The following is a 23,988-nucleotide window of genomic DNA, read 5'->3' as shown; positions in this document are numbered from 1 at the left end:
GTGTATGGGGCTTTAGACCGCTGCGCAAATATGGTGTGACAAAAAGTATTGCAACAACCACCATTTTATTCTCAAGGGTGTTAAATATATATATATATAATGTTTGAGGGTTCTAAGTAATTTTCTAGCAAAAAAAATGATTTTAACTTGTAAACAACAAGTTTGAAAAATAGGCCTGATCCTTAAATGGTTAACTATTACTAACTATTAAATTATAGATATAGGAATTTCCTTTTAAATTTGTCTGTCAGTGAACGTAACGAATACAAATTTAGTATCCAAAGTTATGAATTATCCGTAATAACGAATGCCATATCTAAAGAAAGGAATGCAACTAATTAATAATAAATAACAATAATACGCTCGCTAACAGTGAAATTTGAAAGGAAATTCCCATACCTATAATTTAATAGTTCTTTTTTAGTTAGTTATTTTGAATTTTTGGATTTTCGGATTTTAGTTCTATTTTATTCTCCTTTCTTATTTTCGGATTTTCGAATTCTGGATTTTCAAATTTCCAAATTTTCGAATTTCTGAATTCTCGAATTTTCAAAAAAGAACAAACAATGAATGAAACAAAAACACACATTTTTAAGCAGTTCACATGTCTAATGGTGAGCCATTCTAAAGTGACTGAAACCCTCTAGCAGCAGGTTGTCCAGATGAAGGCCAAAGGGATGACCCTTTCCGCCATAGCAAGAGAAGTTTGTCATTTCAAATCTGTGATTTCTAAACTACTGCAACTTTACAACGTCGCAAACTCATTCAAGTCTGTCAAGAAGGCTGGTAGTCCATGAAAGACAAATGCCAGAGAGGATAGGATAATGAGGACAATGTAAATGGGTAATCGGTTCAACACTGCAGATGCGATTGCTTGCCAGTTTAGCACTGAACAGAGGAAGGATCGGCCTTGTCATACAGTATGTTGTAATCTTTCTCCATTCTATAGTCATTGCTGTTCTCTAATTTTGATCATTGTGTTTTCTACAAAATAAAGGTTCTTTTGTTGAAGTGCCTTGGTTATTTTGAAAAACACTATTTAGACACCTTTCACACTGAGACGCTTTTCAGGCGTTTTAGCTCTAAAAATATCGCCAGTAAAGCGCCTCTCATGCCTCCCCAGTGTGAAAGTTTGAGTGCTTACTGGGGCGGTGCGCTTGCAGGACAGGAAAAAAAGTCCTGCAAGCAGCATCTTTGGGGTGGTGCAGGAACGCTGTATACACCGCTCCCACACCGCCCTGCCATTCAAATCAATGGGCAGCAGCCCTTTGCAGACGCTTTTAACCCTTAATTTGGCCACTATCGGGGGTTAAAAGCGCCCCCCTAGAGGTTGATAAGAGCCAAAAATTTCATCAAAAGTTAAGCAATGAAGATTACATTATTTCTGAAAAAATAAAGTTCATAAATTGTCCAGTGTACATTTGTTTAACCACTTGGGTACCGCGCTATTGCCGAATGACGGCATTAGCGCGGACCTAGATTTCCGGGACTACGTCTATTGACGTCGTCCCGGTTACGAGCGGCCTGCGCGCCCCCTGAGGGGCGCGCGCGGCGCGCTCTGTGATCGGCGAGTCCGTGAGACTCGCCTGATCACCGATCCGTGTAAGGGGTCGATCCCGACCCCTTATCACGTGATCAGCTGTCAGCCAATGACAGCTGATCATGTGATAGAACGGAGCCGGTAATCGGCTATTATTCCTCCTCGCGCTGACAGCGCGAGGAGAAAAAAAAAAAGCCGATCACCGGCGGCCGTGATCGGGACATCAGTCCCGATCACGGCCAGCAATGAAAGGCACCACATGCCACCTGCCAGTGCCCACCTGCCTCCCGCAGTGCCATCCTGAAATATAACAAAGTAAAAGTAAGTGCCCCCCGTCTGTGCCCATAATGCCCACAGTGCCACCCACAGTGCCACCCCACAGTGCCACCCACAGTGCCACCCACAGTGCCACCCACAGTGCCACCCAATCTGCCTCAAAGGTGCTGCACCCCAGTGCCGCCCATCAGTGCCCAGCAGTGCCGCCCATCAGTGCCCAGCAGTGCCGCCCATCAGTGCCCAGCAGTGCCACCTATCAGAGCCACCTATCAGTGCCACCTATCAGTGCCCATCAGTCCCATCTATCTGTGGTACCTATCAGTGCCCATCCGTGCCACCCATCCGTGCCACTTATCCGTGCCACCCATCCGTGCCATCTTATCTGTGCCCATCTTTGCCCATCAGTGCCGCCTTATCTGTGCCCATCGGTGCCGCCTTATCTGTGCCTATTAGTGCCGCCTTAACTATGCCTATCAGTGCCCACCAGTGCAGCCTATCAGTGCCCACCAATGCAGCCTATCAGTGCCCACCAATGCAGCCCATCAGTGCCCACCAATGCAGCCTATCAGTGCCGCCTTATCAGCGCACTTCAATGAAGGAGAAAAATGACCCGTTTGCAAAATTTTATAACAAACTATTAAAACATGATTTTTTTTTTTTTGCATCTTTTTTTGTTTGTTTAGCAAAAAATAAAACTCCGAGCTGTAACTAAATACCACCAAAAGAAAGCTCTATTTGTGGGAAAAAAATGATAAAAATTTCATTTGGGTACAGTGTTGTATGCCCGCGCAATTGTCATTCAAAGTGCATCAGCGCTGAAAGCTGAAAATTGGTCTGGGACTGAGGGGGGTTTAAGTGCCCAGTAAGCAAGTGGTTAACCTAGTGTGTCAATAGGGCTGAGGTTGTTCTCATAGTTGAGGCAGAAGGACAGAGAACCCAAACTACCAAGCGGCTCCTGTGGGAGTACCATTAACCCTGCTAACTTTCTGGTTTCAATACTTTGAGTCACCTATCAGAGGTCCAATAATACTCTCACTTCAGTTGCTGCAGGCTTGTTGTAAGTCAGGAACTGAGAAAGTATTGAAGGCAATGACAGCCAGGCAACAAGCATTTATAGTGTGAGCTCAGTGATAACAGCATACCTATTTCTTAGGAGTGTTCATTTATTAGTCAGTTAAGGGATTTACTTAGAAATTCTGCCATGTTACAGAAGTGAAGCTAGCATATTAACAGAATTCATGTGCTAGAAGACTACTCTTGGGTTTAAACACTAGCATTTTACCTAGGGTTGCCACCTGTCCGGGATTCACCCAGACAGTCTGGGTTTTGAATCACGTGTTTGGGTTTCAGGCAGGCTGAAACCCAGACACGTTATTCAGATAGGACTTTGGCTCCCCAAGTAACCAAGAAAGTCACACAGAAATCTGTTGCTACCCAGGAGCTGTGGGCGGCTGTCTGGGGGGAAGGTTTGGCATCACTGGGGTGCAGGGTGATGATGTCAGCAAGAGCAATTTGGCCACACCCAAGTTTGGGTGTGGCCAAATTGTGCACCGCATTACTACTCTACCCAAAAGTGTCCCATGCCGCTAAAGTGTTCAGGTGTGGCTTGAAGAAAACATGGCAACCCTAGTTTAACCAGACATCTAAAGCATTATAGGAGAGCCAATGGGGGTAATTTACTAAGATCAATGCGCTGCGCCAGTTCATACCTTAAATTTGTGCCCCAGATAAATTATTAATTGAGCGTGTGAACCGGCGCATGCATAAGCACAACAGATAGTATCCCGGCGCATGCGATAATAATATGCCATTATGATAAAAACGCACGCCGTATCATTAACAGTCCATTCACACAGGGGCAACATGATTTCCAGTGTGGCTTTGGGAGGCAACTTGGACGCGATTTGAGTATGAATCACAGCACGACTTGGGGCGACTTACAACACATAATATTGGTACTTCTACCTTCTTTTAATTCTGAGTTGAATAATGCGTGTGCCATAGTCTATAGTGGTGCACCGATCGCCACCTCCCGTGCACTGGCAAGATAATAGTAAATGGGGAATTGCGCTGTGTTACAGGCGCAAATGTTTTGTGAATACGAAAACGGCCGTTGCGCATTGGCGTGCGCCACAACTCATGGCACAAACTGTTCACAAATCAGCCCCAATGTGTTATTGAGCACCAGCATTTCATGAGAGAGATGAAATGCCAGTCAGAGCTGCTGAGTAGCTAATTGATTCCTGATACCTGCAGCATTGTGGTGCAGGCACAGCGTAGATCTGGAAAAAGCTGAGAATCCCCAGGTGTCTTGTACACAGAGGCAGCCTAGTTCTGTTACATGGTTAGTATTTTGAGGGGTGATAGTGCAGTGCTGAAACTACATTGTGAGTTTAGGTCCGCCTAAATTAAGAATCTGTCCCTGCATGCCTACTTCTGGCTTCTGCGAGCCACAACCTCTGATGAGAAGCTGGGAGAGGCCACACAGCTTACATCAAAGCAGTAAGTGAAAACAAATACCAGTAAATAAACAGTAGAGGTAGGATGAGAAGCATGGTGTCAGGGGCTATTGCGTCCAACTAGCTGCATCAGCTGAGCTCTAAAACAGTGCCCAGAGATTTCAGAGTACGTGTATGTATAAAAACATGTCTTTTCAGCAGAAAGTGTATTTATATTATATATACACAAGGCTTCTATCTGGTTGAGGTCAGTCCAGTCAAGTTCCTCCACCCCAAACTCGCTCATCTATGTCCTTATGGACCTTGCTTTGTGCACTGGTCCACATCATTTGGTGGAGTGGTGATTATCGTGTGGGGTTGTTTTTCAGGGGTTCTGTCTGGCCCCTTAGTTCCAGTGAAGGGAACTCTTGACGGTGTCAGCATACCAAGACATTTTGGACAATTTTATGCTCCCAACTTTGTGGGAACAGTTTGGGGATGGTCCCTTCCTGTTCCAACATGACTGCGCACCAGTGCACAAACAAGTCCCTAAAGACATGGGTGAGGGCGTTTGGGGTGGAGGAACTTGACTGACCTGCACAGAGTCCTGACCTCAACCCGATAGAACACCTTGGAGATTAATTAATGTCTGACTTCACAAATGTCCTTCTGGAAGAATGGTCAAACATTCCCATAGACACACTCCTAAACATTGTGGACAGCCTTCCCAGAAGAGTTAAAGCTGTTATAGCTGCAACGCATGGGCTAACGCAATAGTAATAGTAATAATTGAACCTGCGGACCAAGACCGAGATGCCATTAAAGTTCATGTGCGTGTAAAGGCAAGTGTCCCAATACTTTTGGCAAAATAGTGTATATTACTATCACATTACATTATCATTTTTGTAGTTTTGTATACTAAGTGAGGATTATTGCGCATGTTTTGGCTCATAAAATACTGTTCTTCTGGCTGATGTTAAAAATATTTTTTAATATGTCTATTTAGGAGAGTAGGGAAAGGCATGATTTGAGGTGGTGAGAAAAAAATGTGATTCATGAGAAATACAGGCTTTCAACAGCTGTTCATTTTATGAGCAACAGAATTAAACTACATCAATGCTATATTTATTTTTGTGAATTGAGCATTTTCATGTGAAAATTATCATAAGCTAACAAATGCATATTAAATAATTACAGCTTTGAGAATTTATTGTACTAAACGCACTACACTTTATTAAATTCAGATTTAAAAATAAAAGCTTTAATTTAAATTTATAATATTTATACACATTTGTATACAAACAAGTAGCAGAATCAGGATTATGTGTCTTTTAAAAAAAAAAAAAAAAAAAAAAAAGGTTTCAGTAGAGTATAGTGATTTAAAGTGGATGTAAACCCAAATTTTTTTTTTTTTTTAATTAATGCTTGCACCTTCTACAGTATAGGATTTCATGTCACCTGTGTCCAGTCTTGCCACAAAGAGTTAATCCAGTGCTGAGCAGTCCTTTTATCTTTTTTAGTGAGATAAAAATGGTCAGATAGAGAAATAGATGTCTGTTTCTCTCCCTTGCTGTGAGCGTCAGGTAATTTCTTATCTCATGCACGAGCGAGCATGAGAGAGGCATTCTGTGTACTTTCTCAGCGTCATCATCCCCCTCTCTCAGCCTCTCACAGCGTCTTGCAGCTATTACCACCGCTCTCCACTACAGCCTGTGTTGTGTAGCACATGTGCATTAGTCACAGGGAGGACGTGAGCGCACTCTGCTTATACCCAGAACATGCTCCGTGTCCCCTGTGGATGCACTTCACACATACCAAGCATGAGGTTTGTCCTTACAAAGCTGCCTGGCCAAAGGGGAGTGTAGGGGTGGACGGGGAGTCTAGTGACATCACGACTCCACCCACCGAGCTCTGAAACATAGCCCCACCCATGGATTTTGGAGATTTGCAGGGCTCGGTGTGCAGAATGGGGTGATTTTTAAAAGGTAGGGATACATGCAGGAGGCATGTATATACATATACTTTTGAAAGATGGCAATAGTTGATTATTATGAGTAGTGGGTTTACATCCACTTTAACAAGAACATGCAGTTAAAATACAACTATGGCACCAATGAGGTTACATGAATCCTAACTACCCCTTCCCTCTTTGAAGTGCCACCATCAAAGTCTCACCTCATGGCACATACAATGTCTCACAAAAGTGAGTACACATTTTTGTAATTATTTTATTATAACTTTGCATGTGACAACACTGAAGAATTGACACTTTGCTATAATGTAAAGTAGTGAGTGTACAGCTTGTATGACAGTGTAAATTTGCTGTCCCCTCAAAGTAACTCAAAATACAGCCATTAATATCTAAACTGCTGACAACAAAAGTGAGTACACCCCTAATTGAAAATGTCCAAATTAGACCCAAATTGTCAATTATTTTGTGTGGCCAACCTTAATTTTCCGGCACTGCCTTAACCCTCTTGGGCATGGAGGTGACTTATTGAACTTCCAGTGACCAGTATGAGAGAGTGAGAGTGATAACATCAAATTTAACACATCTTCTCCCCATTCACACCTGAAACCTTGCATCACTAACAAGTCACATGACACCGGGGAGGAAACATGGCTAATTGGGCCCAATTTGGACATTTTCACTTATGGGTGTACTCACTTTTGTTGCCAGCGGTTTAGACATTAATGGATGTGTTTTGAGTTATTTTGAGGGGACCGCAAATTTACACTGTTATACAAAATGTACACTCACTACTTTACATTGTAGCATGTGCAATTTCTTCAGTGTTGTCATATGAAAAGATAAAATAAAATATTTACAAAAATGTAAGGGGTGTACTCTCTTTTGTGAGATACTGTTTATACCTTTGTATGGAGGGACATTTAAATAGGCACTCATTTAATAGTGGTGCCTAAAGGCATGTGCATCTTTGCTTTTGTCATATCATAAGTCTGGCTCAGGTTTTCTACAGTTTCCTCCTATTCTCCTGCAGTAGGCACTGACCCACTAGAAATTTGTGGCAATTTTGACCATGAATGGAACTTGTGCATTATTTTTTTTTTCTCCCACTACTTTAACCACTTAAGGATCGCCGCATGCCAATGTACGTCATCAGAATGGCATGTACAGGCACAAGCACGTACATGTACGTGCTTGCCTTCCAGCGGGTGGGGGGTCCGATCGGACCCCCTCCCGCTGGAGGCGGCAGTCCGTTTTGCTTCAGAAGCGACCCGGGATGAGGGGATGGCGGGTTGGTTTCTGGCCACCCCCTCTCGATCGCTCCTGGTGAATGAGAAGCTTCCTCCCGCTGTGTATAGTAAACACAGGCAGGGAGGAAGGGATGTCATTCTCCTCGGGGTGGTCTTATTGACCGGACTAAGAGGAGAACAGTGAAGTAACTGCACCAAACACTACACTAACATGTAGGCACACATAGTCACTGGTGCCACTAAGTAGCTAGTTATTTTTTTAGGTTCACTGCCAGGTTGTTATAGCGCTAGGTACCCCAATATACTACCCAATAATGGTTTTAACCCCCTGATTGCCCCTAGTTAACCCTTTCACCCCCTTTTGCCAGTGTCACTAAGCGATCGTTTTTCTGATGGCTGCATTAGTGTCACTGATGCCGCTAGGTAGCTAGTTATTTTTGTAGGTTCACCGCCAGGTTTTTATAGCGCTAGGTACCCCGATATACTACTCAATAATGGTTTTAACCCCCTGATTGCCCCTAGTTAATCCTTTCACCCCCTTTTGCAAGTGTCACTAAGCGATCATTTTTCTGATCGCTGCATTAGTGTCGCTAGGTAGCTAGTTATTTTTTTAGGTTCACCGCCAGGTTTTTATAGCGCTAGGTACCCCCATATACTACCCAATAATGGTTTTAACCCCCTGATTGCCCCTAGTTAACCCTTTCACCAGCGATCACAGTATAAGTGTCACTGGTGACGCTGGTTAGCCAGTTAGTTATTTAGGTTCCCCGTCAGGTTTTTTATATAGCGCCAGGGACCCCCATATACTACCTAATAAAAATTTGAACCCCCTGATTGCCCCTAGTTAACCCTTTCACCAGTGATCACCGTATAAGTGTTACGGGTGACTCTGGTTAGTTACTTTGTTTTTTATAGCATCAGGGCACCCACCATTTATTACCCAATAAAGGTTTAACCCCCTGATCACCCGGCGGGTGATATCAATTAGGTTTTAGGGTCAGGGTCTGCATCGCCCCAGGCAGCGCTAGGTTAGTGCCAGTACCGCTAACACCCATGCGCAAAGCATAAACCTCCCATAGTGGTATAGAATCTGAACAGATCAATATCTGATCTGATCAGATCTATACTAGCGTCCCCAGCAGTTTAGGGTTCCAAAAAAATGCATTGTTGGCAGGATGAGCCCAGATACCTGCTAGCACCTGCGCTTTGCCCCTCCGCCCAGCCCACCCAAGTGCAGTATCGATCGATCACTGTCACTTACAAAACACTAAACACATAACTGCAGCGATCGCAGAGTCAGGCCTGACCCCTGCGATCGCTAACAGTTTTTTTTGGTAGCGTTTTATATTTAAATCCGGAAGGCAGTGCTTGGTTTTCCGGGTCCCGTACATGGCTAGGCTCCCAAAAAGTCCCCCATATGTGGTATCCCCGTACTCGGGAGAAGCAGCAAAATTTATTTTGGGGTGTAATTTGACTTATGCCCATAGCATGTGTGTGCAATATATCATTTAGTGACAACTTTGTGCAAAAAAAAATTGTAATATTCCTGCAACTTGTGGCAAAATATAAAATATCTCATGGACTCAACATGCCTCTCAGTAAATAGCTTGGGGTGTCTACTTTCCAAAATGGGGTCATTTGGGGGCGGTTTTGTGCTATTTTGGCATTTTATGGCCTTCGAAACTGTGATAGGTAGTGAGGAGTGAAATCAAGAATTTGCACCCTTAGAAACCCTGAAGGCAGTGATTGGTTTTCGGGGTGCCGTACGCAGCTAGACTCCCAAAAAGTCCCACATATGTGGTATCCTCGTACTCAGGAGAAGCAGCAGAATATATTTTGGGGTGCAATTCCACATATAACTATGGCATGTGTGAGCAATATATCATTTAGTGACAACTTTTTGTAAACTTTTTTTTTTTGTGTCATTATTCAATCACTTAGGACAAAAAAAAATATTCAATGGGCTCAACATGCCCCTCAGCAATTTCCTTGGGGTGTCTACTTTCCAAAATGGGGTCATTTGGGGGGTTTTCACTGCCCTGCCATTTTAGCACCTCAAGAAATGAGATAAGCAGTCATAAATTAAAAGCTGTGTAAATTCCGGAAAATGTACTCTAGTTTGTAGACGCTATAACTTTTGCGCAAACCAATAAATATATGCTTATTTACATTTTTTTTACTAAAGACATGTGGCTGAATAAATTTTGCCCTAAATGTATGACTAAAATTGAGTTTATTCGATTTTTCTTATAACAAAAAGTAGAAAATATATTTTTTCTCAAAATTTTCAGTCTTTTTCCATTTATATCGCAAAAAATAAAAATCGCAGAGGCAATCAAATACCATCAAAAGAAAGCTCTATTTGTGGGAAGAAAAGGACGCAAATTCCGTTTGGGTACAACATTGCATGACCGCGCAATTACCAGTTAAAGCAGTGCAGTGCGAAATTGTAAAAAGACCTCTGGTCCTTAGGCTAAAAATTGGTCCGGGGCTGAAGTGGTTAACAAATAGCCAGTAAGAAAAAAATCATCAGTAATTGTGAGATCTTTTCACATAAAGAAGTATTGATGTTTATGCAACAAGTTCCCATTTGTTGTGCATCTTATTCTTTTAGGTACTTTGTTTGGATTATGTCTCTTGCAGTTCCTCTTTTAATTCCTGATAGTTATTAGAGTGGACATTTTCCCTCCAAATAACCAACACATACTAAACATGCTGTTCTACAATCATCCACTTTTTTTTCCTTCTTTAGGACCTCTGGGTTCTAGGCAGTGGCAAGGTAGCCCTGACCACATTGGTATCCCCTGGGAAGATCATGTCACTACTGCCTTCCCAGGTGATCTCATTACAAAGCTGCAAGATCTTGCAATGCTTTGTTAACTGTCAGGAAATCTTGCAGTTTGGCTTTGCTTTTATCAAAGAAGATATGTCATGTGAGGAAATGGGCAATTACATGGCAATGAATGAAGAATTCATGGAAAATTGCAAGATTTTCTTAATTTACTGCTATGTATATGTCTTTTACTCACATTTTGTGCTACGTCATCAGTGGAGGATTAATGTACATGCACAAGATTTTGTGTGCACATCATCAGTGGACCGGCAAAGGGAACCTGGAAGAGATGCTGGCCTACAATGATGTGTTTTTGTAAAATGGAGGCACGGGGTTGGGGAGCAGGAGGACAAGGAAATGGGTGAAATACATTGGTCAGCCATAACTTTATGACAACTGAGAGATTAAGTGAATAACATTGATTTTTTCCTTACAATGGCACCTGAAAGTCAGTGGGATATATTAGGCAGCAAGTAAACATGTTGTTCATAAAGTTGATGTGCTGAAAGTAGAAAAATTGGCATCGCAGTTTGTTGTGTATGGGGCGTTGTCGCTGCAGATCAGTCAGGATATCCATACCGACCAGTGTTCACAGTAATGGGCACACAAGTATCAGAACTAGACCACGGAGAAATGGAAAAAGGTGGCCTCATCTGATGAATCATGTTTTCTTTTACATTACAGTGTGGATTGCTGGGTACATATACATTTTTTACCTGGGGATAAGATTACACCATTATGCAGATAGGGAGAAAACAAGCTAGTGGAGGCAGTGTAATCCTTTGGGCAGTGTTGTCCTGAGAAACCTTGGGTCCTGCCATTCAGATTAATGCTAATTTGACATCTACTACCTCCCTAAACATTGTTAGTGACCAATTATACCCCCTCATTAAAAAAGTATTCCCTGATGGCAGTAACCTCTTTCAGCACACAGAACAAATTGATACTATAGCTGATTTCCCTTTGAAAATGGTAGTTGTTTGGCTGTTCTGCTCACCCATCGGAAGTATGAAGATCAGAGTCAGGTCAGAAGCCCTTAATATCATACCTGTCCTTGGTAAGTGAGCCTGAGTATTATTATATAGTAAGGATGACAACCAGTCTTTAGATGAAGATGTCTTCAATAGCAGTCTTTGTTTCTGCCATTGTAGGTTACCTTTAGCATAATGTATTCATCATCATTTAAAATGACTTATCAACCATCATATGAACAGTTACTGATCAACGCGCGCACACGGATATAATGCTTGCTGGTTGCAAGGGCCAAAAGTACTGTTTTACCAAAATGATAAACTACATGAATAAACTTCTTTCTGCATTGAAATCCATGTCATTTTGATTCATTCTGTGCTTCAGTATAGTGATATCGCAGCCATATGTTGAATCATTCTACATTTGTGATAATATGATAATGCAATCAAATTTTGATGCATTATGAAAATGTAACAACCATATATTGATTTATTCAATGATTTTACAATCATACTTTGGGAGAGGAAACAGAAGGCTCTATATGTGGTTATGGTCAAATTAATATCCTGTGCTCTTAGGAACCCTTTATGGAGATCATCTATACTAAGATACCTTTGCAAAGGAGTGTAAAGTTACTATATCTACAGAGGTGTACAATATCTACCATATCTAACAGCATCTTTGAAAAATTAGGCTGCAATTACAGTGATCAATAATTAAATACCTTTTATCGTATCCCAGTCAAATCCACCCCTTCCTTTCCGATAGCACACTGCAATCAAATGCATATTTCTGTTCCTTTAGATAATTTTCAGACCGACGTTTTATTTCAAGCCATATGACAGTTTATACAATCCCATCTGGGTAGTAAAACTGTTAAGTGAAATGTTAATGGCTGTCTTTAAAGCAAAATGATTTTACATCTATTTTTCTTTCTTAAGTTATGAGCCCTGACTTCATCGTAAACAGTACACTGAAACATAGCCATTTCATTTGACCACAAATGAAGTTTTACGATGGGGACTCTTGCCTTTTGTGTGTGCGCAGGATTCAAACTAGTTAATAAAGCATTTGGCATGGAAATAAGTGTGACAGAACTGAGTAAATATTTGCTGAAGCCCACACTTGACATAAGATGCTATTTTATTTTTCTTTTTTTTCCACGCTACAGACAGAGTTATTTGTCCATTCATTTAAGGACCAGCTGGTAAGCAATGCTCTTCTGGCACTGTACACTGCTCGGCCAGGCTGTGCAAATAAGAAGCTCACAGATCCGAAGATAAGCACTGATGAGAATGATCTTCAGGGTCAGGAGCCTGTGAATCCTATAACAAGACAAGATTCTATACCTCACCACTCTGAATATGATGAGGAAGAATGGGTAAGTACCCCTCATTCATCGTCCTATATGGATAACGGAATAGGGACTTTAAGTCCACGTTGTACCTGTTGGTGTGTTATAATCTGCTGTAATGATGCTTTGAAGGGATGTAAATAGCAGAACCAATGAGGCAGTAAAACTTTAGCATTATTATTTGTGGTTTTGAGTGTAGAATATATATGATGTGCTTGCTATACTAGTATGTCTTCCTATATAACTTGCTACCCTTAATATAACCTTAGTGCAAAATCGAACTTAGAAAAAGCTACCTGCACCATTTCAGACATCCTAACCCATTTAAGGACTTAACGGGTATCTAAACTTGACAACAAAAATGTAATATAGTGCAGCCTAACAATGATTAGATGTTATAGCATTGGTTTCCTTTTTGCAGGTTTCTTAACTTTATCTTCACCTGATGATCCTGCCAGGAACACATTTCCTGTCCTTGGGTGACAATGCTCACTTACTCACTGTACTGTCTATATCAAGCAGCATCATTTTCATCTTAGGACATCAGAACTACAAAACACCTCCCACTAACCTCATTTTCATAACATAGGGACAGACATATTGTAGTTTACAGAAATGAACTAAGCAGAGCTTATAGAAACACTTGGGAGAAGAATGCAAGATGCAGAGCAGCACTTTTGTTTTTTTTACTTATGGAATTGATATGACTAAATGCTTTTAATGATATACTTTACAAAGCACAAGGGAGCAAATAAGAGATGTTTATTGTTAGGATTTACATATACATATTATTTATTTGAAAATTGTTTCACATATTACACATATCCCCCCAAAAAACAATTTCCTTTACTGCTAAGCCATTCGTTTTGTAAATCTAAAAGACCAAATTCAGAAAGTAGTGATTATTGATTCGTATTTTGAATGGTCTAAGGCAGTGATGGCGAACCTTGGCACCCAGATGTTTTGGAACTACATTTCCCATGATGCTCGACTACACTGCAGAGTGCATGAACATCATGGGAAATGTAGTTCCAAAACATCTGGGGTGCCAAGGTTTGCTATTACTGGTCTAATGTTATTAGTGGTGTACTCCAAGTCTTGTGAACCTTACTTTTTAACCTATTTATAATTGATATAGAGTTTAGGATTGAATGTTCCATTTCTCTATTTTCAAATGACACCAAGCTATGGGTAGGCAGTGGAATTACGTCCCTATAGGATGGTCCAAATTACAAGCTAACCTCAATGTATTTATTGATTGGGCAACTATGGGGCAATCCTTTTTTTTTGGTTGATAAATGTAAAATTATGGATTTGGGGGCTATAAATATGCATGCATCCTATATACTAGGGGGAGTACAACTGAGGGAGTCAATAGTGAAGAAGGATCTTGGCATTCTGGTAGATCATAAATGTAATAATAGCATCCAATGCCAAGCTGCAGCTTCTAAAGCTAGCAAGATTCTTGTGTTAAAAGCGGTATAGACTCCAGAGGGAGATACATAATTTGCCCCTCTACAAAGCATTAGTAACTCCTCATGTGGAATATGCAGTTCAGTTTTGTGCATCCGGTCACAAACTGATAATGTACATGGAAGGGCTCAATTATGAAGAAAGATTATCTGAACTAAATGTATTCTCCCTTGAGAAGTGGTGATTAAGGGGTATATGATCACTGTGTGTGAATACTTAAATGGTCCATATAGTAAACTGCATTCACTAGAGTTACTCAATATGGACAAATCAGAGGATAAAGGGACACTCTTTTCTTCTGGAGAAAAAAAAGGCTTAACCTTTACCTATGGAAATGATTTTTCACAGCAAGAGCTGGGAAAATGTAGAATAGACTCCCTCATGAACTAGTCCTGGCCAGCTCAGTTAATTGTTTAAAAAAGAAGATGCATTCTTAAATGCACAAAATATAACTGGATATTAACAGATAAGTCTAAGCCCTTGTACACGCGGTCGGAGAGTCCGACGGAATGTGTCCAATCGGACCGTTTTGTCAGATATTCCAACTGTGTGTGGTCTACATCGGACTGTTTCCGTCGGAGTATCCCATGGACCAAGTTTTCCAACTTGTTGGTAAAATTTTCTGACAAAATGCTCCGATCGGACATACGCCGATCATGTGTAGAGAATTCCGATCGGACAAAGTGCCACGCATGCTCAGATCAAATTCCTACACCAAAGCTATTGGCTACTAGCGTGAACCTGTCATCACGTCGGATTTTCAGACAACTTTGTTCGACCGTGTGTATGCAACAGTTTAGGACAAAATCCGACGGACAAAATCCGACAGATTTGGTTGTCGGAATCTCCGACCGTGTGTACAAGGGCTTATACCTCCAGAGAGTGATGATCCAGGAAATTAAAGCTAAAAGCTGCTGTGAAGGAGAAGAAAGGGAGGAAGAGCCCCTGTTAAAAATCTCAGCACACATCCAAATTTCTAGAAGGCGATGGTCAATGTCCCTCAGGTGGAAATGGGAAACCCATCAATCCCAAACTCAGTGAAATGTAATCATATTACCCTGTAGGGTATATTTTTTTTTTTTTCCATTGGTTGAACTAAATGGACTTTAGCCTAACTATGTAAAACCCTCACTGGCAATCGACTCCTCATCAGCACCAACCAATACGTCTACACACACACCTTTGGTCAGTACTGGAATACAACTGGGGTGTCTACAATTCATGGTAACATTTATTTGACCACTGTTGTTGGATGGCTAATGTGGCTACTGGACAAACAGTTTTTTTTTGTTTGTTTTTTAGCTGATCCTTTGTTAGTTTCATAGTTAGTAAGGTTAAATAAAGACACCAGTCCATCCAGTTCAACCTGAGTGAGTGTCTACAATTGCCCCTGTACATTGCACACTCACATCGGTCCCTACCCTCAAAGAGCCTACAATCCAAGGTCCCCATTCATATACTAGGGCCAATTTGGACAGAAGCCAATTAACCTACCTGCATGTCTTTGGATTGTGGGAGGAAACCGGAGTACCTAGAGGAAACCCACACAGGCACAGGGAGAACATGCAAACTCCAGGCAGGTAGTGTTGTGGTTGGGATTTGAACCAGCGACCCTTCTTACTGCTAGGTGAGAGTGCTAACCACTACACCACTGTGTTAGGATAGAGACAAAAACAAATACATACTGTATGCATGTTCAAAAGCTTAGAAACACATATGGTTATCTTTCTATGGGAAATGTAAAGCAAAGATCTTATCAAAGTCACATTTCCAGCATCCTATGGCTGTCCAATGTCTGTAAACTGCTAATAAGACATTTTCATTCTGTAAAAGGCTAATATGATCAGAAAGTCAAAAGCAAACCGAGTTGTGAAAGGCAAAGATAACTGTTTCACTCCAATATAATAGGGAAAACTAATATTACCTCAGAGAAACATTGTTTTGAAGACCAGCATGAATAATACTGGACTAATTTTAGCCATGGTAATTGAAGATGGGGTGATTCATCAGAGCTTCTGAAGTGAAGGTAAACCACACAGGGAGATTTCCTCCCCCTGCAAGGCTTTAATAGCTCTTACGTTGTGCATTTGGTTGACAAATTTTTTTAGTAGGAAAATGATTGCAGTTAATTGGTCATTTTTATTTTTTATATATCTGTATTTACAGAATCATCATTTGGCTTATGCTGTTTTTTTTTTTTTTTTTTTTCTTGTTTTTTGTTGTTGTTGCATATGACCTTTAGAAAATTTATTTATCACACAAAATCCTAAGATTAGTATATATATATATATATATATTTTAGCATTTTTTGTATGACATTTCTCATCATCACTACCCCCTTTTTATGGAACTGTCATCTGTAATGTACAAACCTGGATCAAATACATTTTATGGGTTACAGTAAGAAATGCTACAGAAAGACTTTAAATTGATTATTTTTTATTTATTTTTTAACTATTTTGATAGCACTACTTGGATTTCTTTTATTTTACCAATATCCTTTAATATTTTTGTGTTTGTAAGCTCTCAACAACCACATACAATATTCCAGGTGAGGCCCAACTAAAGTGGTGTACTGAAAAATCATTATCTTTGACCTTCAGGTAGTAATCCCATTACTGATGCATCCAAGAATTCTGCTAGCACTGCCAACTGTCTGGATGTACTGTTCAACTCATTTTGAAGTTCCTTGGAATAATACCTCTCTTGTCTCCTGCTCTTTAGTAATTGTAGGCAGACTTGTACCTCCAGTGTTATAAACTAGCATTTTTTTCCTTTGAAAATCCCTAATACCTGATTTCCTTTTTTGCGAACTAGCTTTATGTGTTACACATACTTCCATGAAGTATTAAATATCTTTATGCTATCAGCAAAAGGGCATGGCTTACTTGCAAAGCCTTTTGCATGCGGCTTACAGGTTGTTTAAAAAGATCAAGGGCAGAGCCCAATGGCGTGTCACCCGTAACTTGCCTTTGTTTAGGGCAGTGTTCTATGCAGTGTATGTATAATTTCTGGCAGGTAATAACATCGCTCTGGTATTTAACCTTCTCATCTGATTAGAGCTGATCATATGTGATGAACGTGTACAAAAGTTTCAGTATGTCTGGAAGGAAATTAATACATAAAGATACCCAAGGACACCACTGCTGTGATCTGAAGAGTTGTAAATTCTCTGCGACAAGTCATTGTTCTTTGGTGATTTAGCAGAGTTAATTGCAATAATATCACCTATGAGATGCTGATATGCATTTCAGGCAAATTATTGATTTCCTTGTGATGAATTATAATGAAACTATAATATGTATGTGTATATCAAACTTAAAGCGGAGTTCCACCTATAAAATCAACTTTACACTCACTCAGTAACCACTAATGTTATGGGGTCCCTTCTATTCTGCCACTTGTGGTGTTTGACGTCATATCCCTCGGCATCTGTGCTCCTGGGAGTTGTGTGTCATCTTTACCAGGAGTCAGAAGGCCGCGCCGAAGGCTAGAATCCTGTTATTTAGAGACCGGAAATGACGTGAGCAAAGGCAACCGCTGTTATAGCAACAACATAATATTCCTTTCCCTGTGAAAATGGCGCACGCCCGAGAACGGGAGGTGCATGCTGGGTATCCGGCATCACCATATCCAGGAAGAGAATGCTAGTGAGCTTCACATGCCCACACTACAGATGGAAGCATTCTGCAGAGAAGAAATAAAAAGTAAGAACTAATAAAAAGGGGAATTGAGTGGTGATTTCATTAATAACATGGATTTATAGTGTTTAAAATTGTTTAATAGAACAGATTACCTTTTAAAAAAGAAAAAAAAATCCTGGGTAGAACTCCACTTTAAAAAAGACTAATTAAAGCTGAGGGAAATTTTTTTTTTCTTTGTGCAGTGATTTGATCACAGCAATAATTAATTTACCCTCTACATAGCTTGGCAGTTTTCTGAGCTTAAGCCAGATGCTAGGGAGATTTAAATCCCTACAAATTATTTTCTCTTATTTTCTCACTTTTGGTCTGTTAAATATATATCGATGAACGTGTTTTGTTATATTTTTCTGATGGGTGCAAAAAAAAAGAAAACAAATATCTGTTGATCCTGCTAGAAATTAAGTGATGTCCTCTGCCCTGTGCCCAGTGTTTTCAATCCTGTGAACTACAGAACACCTCCCCTTTGTGAGACTTTGGGATGGAGTGGTGTTATTTAGTCCTCCTGTCCCAGGGTAACATCTCTGCTCCTTCATAAATACAGTGCAGTGAGTGTGGTCACTCTAGGACATGAAGCGTGTTACTGGCAGGATTACCAGGTGAACAGAATGCCTGTAGGGACAAGAAGGCTGCTTGAGTTTAGATATACAGTATCTTGAAGAAAACCTGTCATCAGTGGTGGCCTGTGCACCGCTGAAGCCGCCCCCCAATCAATGCGCCCGGCCCCTTTCAGGATGCTGTATGCATGGATTCCTATGGCGGGGGTTGGTAATTTTTGAAGCACCTGATTGGAGCCAGAGGCTCTAATAGGCTTCAAAATGTCACAACTGGCTGCATATGATGGGCACAGTGGCTGCATTTGCTGGGCACAATTGGCTGCATATGATGGGCACAAGTGGCTGCATTTGATTGGCACAGTGGCTTTTTTCATGGGCACAATGGCTGTGTATGATGGGCACAAGTGGCTGCATATGATGGGCACAGTGGCTGCATATGATGGGTACAAGTGACTTCATATGATGGGCATAAGTGGCTGAATTTGATGGGCACAAGTGGCTGCAGTTGATGGGCACAGTGGCTGCATTTGATGGGCACAAGTGGCTGCATTTGATGGGCACAAATGGCTGTATTTGGGCAAAGGTGGCTGCATATGATGAGCACATGTGGCTGCATATGATGGACACAGTGGCTGCATATGATGGGCACACATGACTGCATATGATGGGCACACATGGCTGCATATGATGGGCAAAAGTGGCTACATATGATCGGCATAAGTGGCTGCATTTGGGCACAATTTCTTCAATTCTTCACTGTGAGGCTGCATTTGATGGGGGGTTCCGTATTTTTCAGTTTGTTTGTGCTCCCCTTAAAAATTTTGAGCACCAGCCACCACTGCCTGTCATGATAGATATATGGAAGCTGTAATTGTAAGCTTTTTTAAAACCAAGCTCCTGGGTTGACATACTACTCCTCTGGTTGGTTAGTCTATTTTCATGAGCCATCAATGCAGAACAAGTATACAGATCAGGTGACCCAGCATCACCAGAGGCATACATATTCTATATCTGTACTTGCTAAGTAGGGAAGCCAAAAGATGTTAATGATAGTTCCAGCACTTGCAGCTATGTTGGCAGTAGCACCTCTAAGATGTACTTATTTATGACAGATTTCCTTTAAAGTATCTCTTTAATGAAGGATGGTGCAATTACACAGGCTCTCTTTTGTATTGACCTATTGTGTGTGCATGATGTGAAAGGACTAAGATGGCACCATGTAGCAGTAGATGCCTGTTATATCACTGCGCTAGTACCTCTCTTATGATGCCTTGAATTTTTTTACTAGATTTTTTTATTTACAATGTATACGGTTGGGCTTTCGGCTGAGCTGATATAAACCACACAGCAATGGGAAAGTGTTGAGAAAGTTTGAAAAAAAAAGAAAACACAACATATGGAACAAACATGGAACACAAAAAATATATGGAGTGCAAGTGTAAGACTGACCTCAAGTGAGGTGGATGAAGAAATCACCCCTGCTGTGTTATAAGAGTCACCTGTGTTATAATTGTTACAAAGATGAAGCTCCACACAGTAGCAGGCAAGAGTCATGGTGAAGAGATGTAATCTGAAACAGCCTGAAGGGAGGAGAAAAGAGGGTGGGGGACGGTGGAAGGAGCTGCATGACACGGACTGCCAGTGCTCCGACCTTGGCTGATAATGGAGCTACACAAGTGCCTGGATTAAACTGTGCCCACTGTTTTGTACAGACTGTCCCTTTAAGGGACATTTAGAAACTCTGCTGTGGGGGCGGAATTCAGACCCCCCCTGACCCTCCCTCATCTACTCCCCTGAATCATAGGGTGTAATGCCTGGAACACACAATGAGATTATTGGGCGAATGATCATCCATTTTTTTTTTGCATGCTAATCTCCATATCGAAAATGAAAGACAAACAAAAGGAAAAGGCGCCTCTAAGTGCAGAATTAAAAACGTTTAATGTACCCAAAAAGAGTTAAAAACACTTACAAGATCTGAAGTAGAAGGGAGCCTATAATATATTCATAAAGCAGGTGATCCGGCATCAGGGAGGTCCCCAGTATGTTATGAATTTCCAGGGATGTCAATATACAGCAGCGGAAGATCCCAGGGTGGCTAGCAGATGGACGCCAAAGGCTCTGGAGACACTGGTAAAGCGATCGCGCTGTCAGAGTCAACGAGGAATGGAAATCCTTGAAATGACGTCAGCCGGAGGTTACAACAGCCAGCGTGGACCGTAAGCCGGACATAGTCATCAAAATGGGATGCGTTTCGAAACTACTGATTGGTCCCTTCTTCAAGCCAATGATTACAAGTTAGCACGAGTATAACTTCTTATAATCTGTGGACGGGCAGTGGGTAGGGCTATGGGCGGGAGTGGAAAAAGGAAATAGTGCAACGTTTTCCAAGGATTACATAAATTGTGCTATATGAACATAACTAAATGCAAAATAAAGCTCAGAGGCAACATAAATTATAAAATGTATCCTTTACACAGGGAGGGTAAGACAAATAAAACAGGACAAAAACGGGAGGTCACAAAATCGCTGTAAAGGAAAAACACAGAACTCAGACTGCCAGTGGAGCCAGCCCATGTATACATTGCGTGTGTAATCACACAAATTTCTCTCTTCCCCTAGGCAGTCCCATCCCCCCTACAGTTAGAACTGGTTCCAAAAATGTGTTAAAAGTGTTCGATTTGACCTCCACAACATCGCAGTCCCGATAAAAATTGCTGATCGCCGCCATTACTAGTAAAGAAAAAAAAAAAAAAATGCCATAAATCTATCCCTTATTTTGTAGACGCTATAACTTTTGCACAACCCAATCAATATACGCTTATTGTGTATTTTTTTTTACAAAAAAATATGTAGAAGAATACATATCGGCCTAAACTAATTAAAAAAATGCTTTTTGTTTTTTTTAATTGTGATATTTATTATAGCAAAAAGTAAAAGATATTGTGTTTTTTTTCAAAATTGTCACTCTTCTTTTGTTTATAGCGCAAAAACTAAAAACCACAGAGGTGATCAAATGCTTTTAAAAGAAGGTTTTATTTGTGGGGAAAAAAAGGACGTCAGTTTTGTTTGGGTACAGCGTTGAACGACCAAGCAATTGTCAATTAAAGTGACACAGTGCCGTATCGCAAAAAATGGCCAGGTCATTGAGCAGCCAAATCTTCTGGGGCTGAAGTGGTTAAATACATTCTAGTGGGAGTTCAACTGAAACAGCACCTGACCTCCCCCCCCCCCCCAAAAAAAAATAACACTGCCATCGTATATTGTTTTCTGCCACTTGTATTCTTCAGTTACAGTTTGTTCCTAGCTGTTCCCTCTTTTCTATTTTATTGTTCAGCAAACCAGCTCAGTCAATGTGACTGGCCCACTTGTGCTTCATTAAGCAGCGATAGCCCTAAACCTTGCCTGCTCCAGATCCCCAATGGCTAGCGTAGGAAACCAAAGCTCTAAATTATACACTACAAATAACCTAGAAATCAATTCTTCTCCAGACTCTAATGAGCTGCCATCTTTAACTTGTGTTTCCGAGTTATTTACAGTCCTGAACCTAGTGTAAAACCAAAGCACCTAAGCTGGATTCTGGGAAGGGGAATTCTAATGAGGCTTTAATTTTATATGAAATGCTTACAGTTGTCTTTTTTTTTTCAATTTGGCTGGTACACATGTAATTATAGGTGTACATAGAATGTAACGTATACAGTTTTTCTATTATTATTCCTGTAATTGTATTCTGGTGTTTTTCTAACTTAATACAGTATCATAAATGGACAGTGTTAAAGCACCATTTTATTTTGAAATACCAGTTTAGGACAGAAATACATAGCCTGTAATGTTTGTATTGTAGTCTGCCTGCCCAGGCTAGTGGTGATAAAGCTAGGATGGGATTAGAGGAACAAATCCCGATCTTAGGTCTTCTTGCTTACAAAAGCCCTTAACCCCCTTGTGGAAAAAAGGAGAATAAGGTCTGGAATGACCACTCTATCACCTCCATCCCTGAAATACACGATAAGAAAAAATCGCCCTGGGACTTGAGTGAGGTGGGAGAGAATTAGGCACATGTTCACAAAAATTTAATAAAATCAATTTATTAATTACATAGTGCTGTATAACCAATTGGGAACAGCAATAATTGTGTGTTGCCCGGCATAGTGGCCAAGTTAACAGCAAAGGTAAAACCAAATATCAATAAATTACATTTAATATACATCCATAGAATGATAATTCATGATAAATAGCTGAATCAGTTGATACACATGAATAGTGAGAGGTAGACAAGTTATACATACATAATATAATAAAGCAATGTGTGAGCAATGATACACACAACAAAAAATACCCAGAAACATAAATATGAGCATAGATGGTGCCCCAACAGAAAATACCCAATAATATAAATGTACAAGAAGCATCAATGTTGCCCTACGTGTTTTGCAGTCTTTCTGCTCGCTCTTCAGGGGCAGATGCATAATTATTATGTCTGAAACAAAAGATAGTAAAATAAATGGGTATATATTGGCTGGTAAAATGGTAGAAACAGGGGGAGTTTATTATTGGCAGGAGAGGTCAACAAAGAGACCTCCCACTTACCAATCCACTGGGCTAGGTCACCGGACGCTGATGTCGAAATGGCGGCAACTTTGTTGAGTGTATAGTTGCTCACACATTGCTTTATTATATTATGTATGTATAACTTGTCTACCTCTCACTGTTCATGTGTATCAACTGATTCAGCTATTTATTATGAATTATCATTCTATGGATGTATAATAAATGTAACTTATTGATATTTGGTTTTACCTTTGCTGTTAACTTGGCCACTATGCCAGGCAACGCACAATTATTGCTGTTCCCAATTGGTTATACAGCACTATGTAATTAATAAATAGATTTTAGTACATTTTTGTGAACATGTGCCTAATTCTCTCCCACCTCACTCAAAATCTCATGGCAATTTTTCCACTAAGGTGATAGACATTCTACTCAATATGGCTTCTTATTATCTAGCTTTTAGGTTAGGAAAAATTACATTTAAAAAGATTTCACAGTCCTTTATAATTTTCAGAACTGTGCAACCCTTCATGGGGAATTAGACTTGCATTTTAATTAGCAAACACTTGGAATATGGATTTTATTTCTTATGGGTGACCAGTCATCCACAGCCACTAAGCTATCAAAAAATTTTTTGGCTAAAATAAAGGGCTTTACTTTTAAAGCAGCGAATGGAAAATTCACCATTAAAACTCAAGTCATGGCAAATAACTCATCCATTTTAGCTTTACAGTTTTAGCATGTTTTTAAAAATAACAATGTATAGTGCTTTTAGAAGTCAATAATCAACGGATAAGGGTAAGTGACAATCCTAAAGTAAATCAATGAAGACTGGATCAGGTGGCCGTGGCGCTACACGTCGGGACTGATTGACAGGTACACCGGAAGTGATGTGGGAATACAAGCTGGCCGCTCGTGGATTTAAAGATAAAGTTAATTTGTGAACAATTAAGCCAGCCATAGATGAACTGAATCTTGGCCGCTGCAGCAGGGATTGGCTGAGATGTTCTCCATATATGGGCAGCCTAATAGTAGCCCAGTCGATCCATCAATCTGTTTGAGTACAAACAGCATTGC

The 23,988-nt window shown here is 40.6% G+C and overlaps 1 protein-coding gene across 8 annotated transcripts in view; it reads left to right on the top strand.

The window, feature by feature from the left end:
* INPP4B (inositol polyphosphate-4-phosphatase type II B) overlaps positions 1–23,988 on the top strand; it is an 851,608-nt gene that overhangs the window by 711,880 nt on the left and 115,740 nt on the right. For all 8 annotated transcript variants that reach the window (XM_077476952.1, XM_077476955.1, XM_077476953.1 and 5 more), the window contains one exon: positions 12,450–12,659. In XM_077476952.1, the coding sequence (XP_077333078.1) occupies positions 12,450–12,659 (210 nt within the window). The remainder of the gene's footprint in view (positions 1–12,449; positions 12,660–23,988) is intronic.

This window comes from Lithobates pipiens, unplaced genomic scaffold (genome assembly GCF_037356315.1).
Source record: "Lithobates pipiens isolate NorthernLeopardFrog02 unplaced genomic scaffold, aLitPip1_a1.2 Scaffold_13, whole genome shotgun sequence".
In the NCBI taxonomy this organism is placed as follows: Eukaryota; Metazoa; Chordata; class Amphibia; order Anura; family Ranidae; genus Lithobates; species Lithobates pipiens.
This window is presented reverse-complemented; position numbering and strand designations above follow the sequence as displayed.